At 35.5% G+C, this 10,825-nt stretch overlaps 1 protein-coding gene and 1 long non-coding RNA gene across 6 annotated transcripts; both read left to right on the forward strand.

The window, feature by feature from the left end:
* Positions 1-5,473: 5,473 nt before the first annotated feature.
* LOC145066642 (uncharacterized) lies at positions 5,474-6,157 on the forward strand. Its single transcript, XM_079013927.1, has 2 exons — positions 5,474-5,888; positions 6,006-6,157. The coding sequence occupies exons 1-2, from the start codon at positions 5,474-5,476 to the stop codon at positions 6,155-6,157; spliced, it is 567 nt and encodes a 188-aa protein (XP_078870053.1).
* A 1,617-nt stretch (positions 6,158-7,774) lies between these two features.
* Positions 7,775-10,499, forward strand: LOC145068536 (uncharacterized). Of its 5 annotated transcripts, none has more exons than XR_013688996.1 (4): positions 7,775-9,225; positions 9,298-9,651; positions 9,756-9,944; positions 10,143-10,499. It is a non-coding gene; the product is annotated as an uncharacterized LOC145068536 (long non-coding RNA). The 5 variants fall into 5 exon arrangements; XR_013688995.1 differs by having other exon boundaries at positions 7,778-8,466; positions 9,184-9,651; XR_013688993.1 differs by having other exon boundaries at positions 7,785-8,466; positions 9,272-9,651.
* The last annotated feature ends 326 nt before the right edge of the window (positions 10,500-10,825 follow it).

The raw sequence follows: 10,825 nt of genomic DNA on the forward strand, positions 1-10,825 counted from the left end.
GCTTCTGGAACTCAAGGGGTGATAAGGAGGCTGGGGAGGAGACATAGTGTTCTTTATATAGGGCTCAACCTCCGGATTTAGGGTTTTCTCCACTCAGCACCAACTCTCCGAGTCCACCCATGCTACTCGCCGAGTTGGTCATTTAACACGCGACTAGAGTCGCGACCCTACTTGTTGAGTCCACTCGTGGACTCGCCGAGTCGCTCCTTCCCATTTTACTCTTTTAGCCCTTCAACTTTACCCTTGCTATTCCGGGATGTTACATGGAACATCCGGTATAGTAAGAAAAATCCTACGGAAAGGAAAGGCTATAACATTTCGTAATTTATTGGAAAATCCACTTTGATTCTCTATCAACCAACAATATGGGATTTTTCAAATGGTTAAAGTTAAATTGTCGTTAGAATTGCTTCCATCGAGTCTTTACACCTATCCATTTTTTATTTTTGCTTTCTGAAAGCTTTGTTTGTTTTTGGAAAACGTGATTTGGCTCAGGATTGCTCATTTTTATTAATTCCAGGGTTTTCTCTGAATTTGAAAGTTATCACTTAGTAAGTTTCCATACCAAGGCTTAATCCAGTTAAGTCCGCAGCATCTACTGATTTCACCGTATCCCCCTTTTGAGATGACAATATCATTATGATACCGTTCCCCCTTTTTTTCAATTTATACCAAAATTACTATCCCAGAAGTTGCTATACAACATAATGACAACAATACCCTAACTATCAAAACACTTCTTCAATATCTTCATCTTCTCAACCTCCAGTGCATTTGAGAAGATCTACACACAATCATGTTCCATCAACTTGTTTACAAAGATATTAGTGAAACAATGTTGAAACAATAGAGAATTTTTATTTATGTAATTATATAACCAACGTGTGTATTAGTAAAGTGTTTATAGATCAATCTTGGGATAGTTTATATGCTTAAGCGTCTTCAATATTTAATGTGTTTCACTCTACTATTGAACCTGTCTTCTATTATCAGGCTACATGAATTCCAGAGTGGGATCTTGCCATTGGATATAAATTAAATGCTTTAAATGCAAATCACATGTGGGATCTTTTAAAGTTATCAAAAGTAAAAAGAACTATTTCATTTTGTTGGGTATATAAATTAAAATATAAAGTTGATGCTTCAATAGAACGATATAAAGCCTATCTTGTGACCAAGGGATGTACTCAGAAAAAAGGTATTGAATACCACGAGACATTCTCACCAACAATTAAATTTACCACCATTCAAAGTATCATTGCAATTGCAGTTGAAAATCACTGGGATATACATCAATTCAATGTCAATAACACATTCTTACATGTAGAATACATGAAGATGTACATGAGACTTCCACCAGGTCATCCAACATCATCTCAAGCTTTGTTTGTAAGCTCAACAAGTATCTTTATATCTTAAAAGAGGCATCTAGACAATGGTACTCCAAGTTATCCATTGATTTACATCATCAAGGATACTCTCATTCCCATAATGACCATTCCTTATTTCTAAAAAAGACTAGCACCTTCATAACCATTGTATCCCTCTATGTGGATGATGTGTTAGTCATTGGAAATAATGTTGATGAAGTTACCAACTTGAAGAATTTTTTACATGATAAATTTCAAATCAAAGACTTGGGATTACTTAATTTCATTTTGGGTATTGTGTTTAATAGGATTCTAAGAGGAATGGTAGTTCATCAAAGTAAATACATCAAAGAATTGTTACAATCTTATGATGTTCATAATTCATCATCAATTACAACCGCTCCTTTTCCTTCTCAACTAAAACTTCTTCAAGACATGGAGGATCCTTTACCTGATGCAACTGTGTATAGAAAACTCATTGGCAAGCTTAATTTTCTGCTTCACACTAGGCCTAATCTTTCATTCTCAGTTCAATACTTAAGTCAATTCAACAAGACTCCATTTAATGCTCATTACAAGGCATCATTACATGTTTTACACTATCTAAAAGGAAATACTCATCAACCTTTATATTTTAATAATACATCACCATTTAAACTTGATTCATGCATATTGTGATTCAGATTGGGCATCTTGTCTACTTACAAGAAGATTAGTTAATGGATATTATATTAGTTTTAATGGAACTCCTAAAGTCAAAGAAGGAAGTTTCTGTCTCTCTTTCTTCTACAGAGGTTGAATATCGATCAATAAGAAAGTTTTGTATTGAGTTAGCATGGTTGAGTAGATTGTTTGGAGAACTGAATGTGCCTAATATTACTCTTGTTCCTTTGAAATGTGACAATATGCAATCCATTTATATTGCTTCTAATCATGTTTTCCTTGAGATGACTATAACACTCGAGTTGGTAAGTTTTGCATTTAACCCTTTCATCTAAAAACTTTGCATTTTGGTCCTTAAGCTAGTACGCATGGCGTACTAGGTGGTACACTTAGCATACTAGCCTGATGTTGTGATCGCAGATTCAATCCACATACGTTGGGCGTATGTGGAGTACGTATGGCGTACGCGAGCTTAAATGAAACCCTATTTTTTATTGTTTGCACCCTATTTAAACCTTATGATAGCCTTATTTGGCCATGTTTAGCCAGCCTCCACCTTCCTTTGTATAGAAATCGAAACCCTAATGTGTCTTTCTGAGTTTTGAGCCTTAAAGAGTGTTTGTTGGTGGTTTGTGAAGGAGAAGAAGAAGATGACAACTTAGAGAGGAGTCTTGAGCTTAAAGATCCAGGGTTAGCTCATCATTTGCAAGCTTTTTCAGGTAAAAAGCTCACATCTTGATGATCCATGATGCTAGATCTAGTTATGTTGTTATTTTATGCTTTTTGAGTCCTTGGAGTGATTGATGAGCTTCTTGACTCACTCCAGAAGTATTGGTGTTAGATCTAGGCTTCTTTTGGTCCCCTTGTTCATAAAAATGCAAGCTTTATGGTGTATCTTGGACCATGCATGTGTTAACACCTTTGTTAAGCTCTTTTTGAGCTCTTGAGCCCCATTAAGCCATGCATGTGTGTAAAGTTGCCAACTTTACGTGATAAGTGGTCTTATAGAATCAGATATGAGAGTTTGGCTTGAAGTCTCAATATATTAAGTGCTTAATAAAGTGGGGGTGGTCAACTGGATAGTACACTGGGCATACCAAGCTGGTACGTTGCGCGTACTAGCCCCAGAAGGTGTACGCTAAGCGTACAAGCTGAGTACCCTCCGCGCACTCAGCTGGCGGGCTTTGGATTTTGGGCTTCTCGGTTTTGGGCCCATGTTTGGACCTTAGGAGATTAGGGTCTTGTCACCCCAAAAAACTAAACTTTGTCGTAAAAGTTGCTAGAGTACGATTAACCTCTGGATTTGAAATGACTACTTATATACCCAATATTGGTCATAATTCACAAGAACATTCTATAGTCTTAGTAAGAGGGAGTGGGAATCAAATTTCTATTTTTGGGTTGGTGCTATTATATTGGGTTTGTTTGGTTGAAGGCCCACGAAGGGATTTGGGCCCAATTTGGAAGATTGGGCCATAATTGGGCTTTAGGTGACCATTTTTTGAAATTAGGCCTTTTTGAGTAGTTCGTTTGGGCCTTGGACTTGGGCCAAGTTAGGTAAAGGTAAAGGGTAAAATGGTCTTTTACCCTAGTTTTGACTCTTATTTATGGGTCAGAATCCTATTATTAATTGGATGTTATTTTATGTTGATAGCGCGGGGATTTATCGGACTAGCAGACAAAGATTTATCTGAGAGACTCAGTAGCTTGAGGTGAGTTTCCTCACTGTGTTTAGCGGGTCGAAGGCACCAATACCGGCCCATGGTTTATTATGTTAGGATGCTAGGTATCTGCATGACTCTTGCATGTGCTATGTGATGGAATGCTTACCGGGAAAGGCCCGATGCTGGGCGGGGCTCGATGACTGTATTGTATGCTATTGTCTTTGTGATTATCGCATGTGTTTGTATGATTATATATTTACCGGGCGGGGCCTGATGACTGACGGATCGGTATACCGAGCGGGTCTCGATGCCGGGCGGGGCCCGATGACGAGCGGGGTCCACTATGTGTTTATTTGTATGGTATGTGGTATTTTGGGGAACTCACCAAGCTTTGTGCTTACGGTTTTCAGTTTATGTTTCAGATACTTTTGGTTCAAAATGGAAGAGTATGTGATTAGTGCAGAGCACACACCATCTCATTCTGCATTTTTTGAATTAATTTGATATTTTATGATGTAGTGATACACTTTGATCCATCTTGGTTGTATGCCATTGTTTCGTATTACCGTTTTATTAATTTTAAAATGAAATTTTTGGGTCTTATTTTTGGTACATTACAATGACGAAGCACATAGAACTAGATCGCCATTTTGTGCGAGAACAAGTACAAGCTGGTCTTATTAATCTCACATGTATCTAATATTAATAAAAAAGCCAACATCTTCACGGAACATCTTCCTGGATGATGCAGTTTCCAAGCTTGGTGCTTTTTAATGCCCTCTAGCTTGAGGGGGTGTTAGCTAAATTATAATTTAACCATTATTTCAGTTTGCTATAGTTTGTTGGCATCAGGGGTAGTTTAGTAATTTCACATTACTAGTTAGTTATTTTAGTTACTTCTTGTTTCCTCTTGTATATAACTGAATTGAAGATGTTTTGAATAAGAAGATATGAAATTTTAGAAACTCTTTCTCTCGTTACAACAATATCCACACATATACATTATATCCGTGGATGGAGGACAATCAAATAGTTGTCTGATATATTCAACTTTCAATCTTAACTCTTTGAAGTCTCTATTTATGATTTCTCTTGACCAATCTCTAGAATCTCACACGGCCTCCTCTCCGTGCTGCTCAACCTTTCCCTAACTTCCCTATAACCATCTCCCTCCATTAGCATATCTATGGCCGGAAAACTTCCCACAATCAAGCCAGAGTTTGGAGGTTCAGGCATCTCAGATTCATTTTTCACCTCAAATATTGTGCAAGAAAATATTCAATCCTCTGTCGAGTCATGAGATGTAATAAGTTGCTGACACCATATTAAACCTATAAGAATGTAATTCATTAAATCAAATGATGTGATACAAAGGATTTAAATAAATTATATTTTTACATGACATCCTTTAATGTATAATAGATCTGCTTGATATAGTTCAACGTACATAAATACATAACTAAGTATTCTTTATGTTAATATTGGTTAATAAAATAATTAATCACCGGATTTATATATACCCATTTGGTCGTGAAATAAAGTTTTCATTAGGTCAAATTAGACCATAAACACCTGATTTTGATTTCAATGATTAGTGTGACCTTCCATACATATAAGGTTGGACGCTATCATATGCGGGGAAGGCTGCGGGAAGAGTCCCGCAGTGCGGAACACCGCACCGCTGGTGTGGGGAGGAGGGTGGGGGTCGGACGCTATCATATCCAACCATTTTTTTAACCCATACCTTCTTCTTCTCTCCAAAAAATATTAATCAAAATGTCATCATCTGATTCGACGACTCTAGAGGATGCTAAGTTTATCGGTTCCGTCATGGCGAAAACGGTTGCATACTTTCAAAACCGACTAGGCGAAACATCACGTGCACGATCTAAACCAAGAAAGCCGCGGTTACGTAGAAATCGCGAAGCCGGATACGATCGTTTTATAGAAGATTACTTTGCAGATGACGCCATCTACGCTGTAAAGTTTCGACGTCTGTTCCGGATGAGGGATGAACTATTCATACGTATTGTTGGCGATTTGGAAGGCCGCTTTCCATATTTCCAATGGAAAATGGATGCTAGACGGATAAAAGGTTTCTCTCCAATTCAAAAATGCACGGCTGCAATTAGTCAGTTAGCATACGACATGAGCGCAGACAGATGGGACGAGTATTTTAGGATGTCAGAGCGTACCGTGCGAGAGTGTGTGTAAAAGTTCTGCAAAGCGATCTATTTGGTTTATGGGCAACGACATTTATGCAAACCAACTATGAACGATATCCACCAATTGTATATGGTGCATGAAGGCAATCATGGATTCCCTGGAATGCTTGGTAGTATCGATTGCATGCATTGTGGTTGGTCATTATGCCCTAACACATGGCGTGGTCAGTATATGAGAGGCGACCACAAAGATCCGAAGATCGTTCTAGAGGCTATCATATCACATGATCTTTAGATATGGCATGCATTCTTTGGTCCATCTGGTGTAAACAATGACATCAATGTGCTAGACTAGTCGTCGGTATTCAACGATATCTACCTTGGAAAGTCGCACGATGTACCTTTTCAAGCAAATGAGGTAGCATATAAGCGTGAATACTATCTTACCGACGGTATATATCCTCCCTTGTCTGTTTTTGTGAAATTGTTTACATGTCCTAACGACCCGAAAAGGAAAAAGTTTAAAGAGGCGCAAGAGTCAGCTAGGAAGGATAAGGAGCGAACATTTGGTGTACTTAAGAGACGTTGGCAAATACTAGCAGTCGAGGCAAGGTCATATGAAGTGAAAAGGTTACAACACGTAATGTATGCATGTATCATGTTGCATAATATGATTCTTGAAGACGAAGAAAGAACAATATGTCGGTACAACGAAAATGAAGTTTTGCCTAATGTCGAAGGAGTAGCCATTGGTACACAAAAGTATAGGGCGAATAGAAGAGAAGTACACAATCACGATATTCATCACGCACTTCCTGCTAATTTGGTGGAGCACATTTATAGGGCTCATATTCAGCCGCCGATAGAGTTTTCTCACGATGATTTGTTTGACGAATCAGACGAGGATTCTGATATGTTCGTCGAGAGCGAAGATTTCGATGATGAGAGTGACGTTCGGGAGAATGATGAAGACGATGATGTTGATGACAAGGACGATGATTCCGAGTGACGTATTTTGATTTTTTTAAAATTAGGATTCTATGTTGTGGTTTGTTTGATTTTTTGTTTGCGTTTTTTTTTTAATTTTCTACTTATTTAAATATTAGGTTTAATGTAATTTTTATTTTAATTAATGTTTATTTTTAATTTAATTTTATGTTTATTATTAATTTAAAATTTATAAATCATAAAAAAGAATTAATTTTATTTAAAAAAAACAAAATAGTGAGGGAAACTTCCCACCCATTCCTTGGGTTTAGGTGATGGAAAGAAAAGTGAAATGTGACCCACAAAAAAATGAGGAAAACTTTCCACACATACCCTCCGGTCTAAAACCTTGCATGACATATAGAGGTATAAAAATGGTTTGACTAGTTATGGCATTATAAAAACGAAATCAAAAATCATAAACAAATTTTATTTTTGGGTTTTTAACTAAACTAACCATTAGTAACAATGTCCGTAATAAAAATGACCAAATTTTTTGTCACATTAAAATACTACTTATTTTGATGAAGAAAAAATATTCAAGGTCATTCTGGATTCCAGAACTTTTCGGATTACATTCGGACGAAAAAAGAAAGATACATAATCCATAAATAATTGTGAGACCTGTGTACTAAACGGTTATATATATATATATATATATATATATATATATATATATATATATATATAATATGCAAATTTAGTTAAATGATGAATTTTAAGAGGTACATATTCAATAACTTTATGCTATGCGGTTAACATAGACCTGTGTACTATATATATATATATATATATATATATATATATATATATATATATATATATATATATATATATATATATATATATAATGCAAATTTAGTTAAAGGATAAATTTTAAGAGGTACATATTCAATAACTTTATGCCATGCGGTCAACATAAGTTTTAAACGATGGCTATTTACTCGGTACATTCTTATCCAGTCTAACAATCTAACCCGACCTTTCTTCCGCAATGGTATTCTTTGTTAATGTTCTTCACCATTTATAACTTTGTTAATGTTCTTCACCATTTATAACCCCCCCCCCCCCCCCCCGCATCTACTCTTCTCTATTTCACTCCTATCTCACCTCTATCTGTGTTGATCTTCTTCGCCTTTTATTTGACCACCTACACCGGTCACGACAACCGTAGAAAACCCACCATCTCACTCTCTCTTAATCCAGAAAACAAAAACCATGTCACTCAACAAATTTGGTGTTTTTGGTTTAACAGTTGTTGAGGGCCGACACTACCAACACCGGTCACTACCATCGCCTCCACTCCTACGATGTCGTCAACAACATCCATGGAAGACACCACTACATTCACCACCATCGAACAACCACCACCCGATCACTTCTTCCTGATACTCTCCCATCTGAACGTTAAAGTTTAACCATCAAATTTCTCTTATTTTATCTCTTAATCGTTGATTTAGGGTTTTGGTTGTGGCAACCTTCGACCTTCTCTGCGTTTATCTCTAAACAAAGACTTCTGATTGATGTGTATTCAGCAATTTATCAAGAAGCAAGAGGAATCTATGTCACGAACAATGGATCCAGAAGGATTAAAAGAAATCAGTCTCAAAGTAGGAGGTAAGTATTCTAACGAGTTTCATTTTAATCGATTGATAATAATTAGAGGTTTTCTGGACCCCAAACCTCGAGTTGTATATACACTGATCCATCATTGTTGCCCATCCCCTTCCTTAAAAGCTCAGTCAACCTCTCACTCTCTGTAGCCCTCGACATCGTGAGGTTAAAATCACCCCCAATGAATCCCTAATCGTTCTTTTACAGAATCAATCCCAAATCCCTTTTTTTAATCTAACTTCCAAAGGAAAAAAAATAAAAGATTTGTTCACCAATTTGTATTCATCTTTATTGTATGAACCTAACAGCTTGAATTCATCTTTATATATGACTGATTTGTTGTCTATTTCAAGTTTCTTTTTAGTTTTTTAGATTTCGGGTTTTATTTTGATTGGGTATAGATTTGAACGATTCCAGTTCTTTTGATTCAAATTGCAACTTTAGGCTTTCTTTGAAAATTTTGATTCATGAGGTCTCAACAGTAGTTGGAACATTTGGGTTTGATTTGTAGGCATATGTTTATTTCAAACTATGTGTATAGGATTTGTTTAACTATGTGTGTGTTTTACAGTCCAGTTGTTTGGATTTGGAGGGAAATGAGTTTCACCACGAACAAGTATCATTGGACACTTTTAGATGACTTTTTGGAATGGGGACCTATTAGGATTCTATTCAATGCCTGTTTAAGCTCTCTAAGATTTTTGTGTGTTTTCTTTGCAGCCAAACACAAAGAAAAAAAATATACCCCAGTATGGTTCATGTGTATGACATCTTTTGCTAATTTGTATTGGTTTTTTTTGTGTTTCAGGTCTTTGAATCTTTTTTTTGCTTCAGGTTTTGTTGGTTCCTCTGGTAATATGTTTCTCTTCATTTGGCTACTGTTGATGGGTTAGACCATGCCATTTGAATATCTTAATTTTGAGGATGTCGTTCATGTTTATCTATGCAATTGCTTGCCATAAACCACTAATGGAGGTTTGGGGAGTTCATTTTTTTTCCCTTTCATTAAACTTTGTTTCATAGAATATAAGAAAGAGTGTTTCAAATATATGTGCACAATTTCACGTTAAAAGTTTGTTTCAAACTTCACTGACATTTGGAGATGTTTGTTATATGCAGGTGCTGTTACTTTTCGAAGAACTAACTTTTCTTAGAAAAGAGTTATGAACTGTCTTTTAAGGTCTTCAGGTATATCATGTTATAATTTTTATTTCTTTTAAATTGTTGGATCACTAAGAAATTCTTTTTATTGCTATTGTAGTTGCACCTCACTAAAATTGTTATGCTTGCAGTAAATACGCCTCATCTTTCTTGGGCTAAGTCGAAAAAAAAAAGTGATGGAGCAGTAGTTGAGGTTTTTACAGCTATATGGTAATGGAAATGCATTAACTTTGGTTTAATGGTTTTCAAGAAGTTGCTACCTCAGTTATCATAGGAGAAAGGGTGGGGAGAGGGAGTTAGTTTTAAAAAAGCATGATACGGTATTCATTATTTTTTCTTTATGTTATATCTATATCACTTTATTTAAGTAATTTATATATTTTTATTTATATTATATATGTATTTAAGTAATGTGTCGGTTATTACTATGCACATGTTTAGGCATAAAAAATTATTTTTTTGCTTGTGACTACTAACTTTTTCATATATTTATCCTAATTTACTTTTTCTTTCTGTAGGTAACATTCTATGTATTTGGAAAGAACATGAAAGGATTTTCAATATTGGTTGGTGGTATTTCCCTAATGCATTTAGTGAAACTGGTCAACCTTGGGACGTGTATGTTGGTCGGATCAATCATTTTTTATTACCCTGATTAAAGGATTGCTCATAAAACAGTATCTTAATGATTGTCATCACTTCTTATAGTTTACTTCATTTGGGTATGTATTGAATTTATGCTATGAGGTGTTGCAACCTATGAGTCATGATATATGTTGCTCTACTCCCTATGCTTTACTCCTTTTTCAATGTTACATAGTTATGTATCTGTTAAGTCTTAATATGATAATTATTCTTGCGAGTATTATGACAAATTTCTGGTGTGTATTGGTGCTGCATTATTTTGTTCTTGGTTTTTTTGATTATTCATTTTCAAAGAACAATGGTTGCTCCTATAATCATCATGTTAATGCTATAATTTGTAATCATTGTCATGTATTTTGATCATTTATAGCCAAAACATTTTTGGTTACTCTCCTCCAAAATTCTGACATATTCTAATAATATTTTCAAACTAATGTGTATTGGGTTGGATCTGATCGGACTAAAATGAAACCAAAACATAATAGACTATTATTAATATTTACTATAAACAATTATTATTTTGTACGATGTATTGTATTAAAACTATTTTTGTAAC

Source organism: Lactuca serriola, chromosome 8, assembly GCF_051521515.1.
Source record: "Lactuca serriola cultivar US96UC23 chromosome 8, Lser_US96UC23_V15, whole genome shotgun sequence".
NCBI classification, from domain to species: domain Eukaryota; kingdom Viridiplantae; phylum Streptophyta; class Magnoliopsida; order Asterales; family Asteraceae; genus Lactuca; species Lactuca serriola.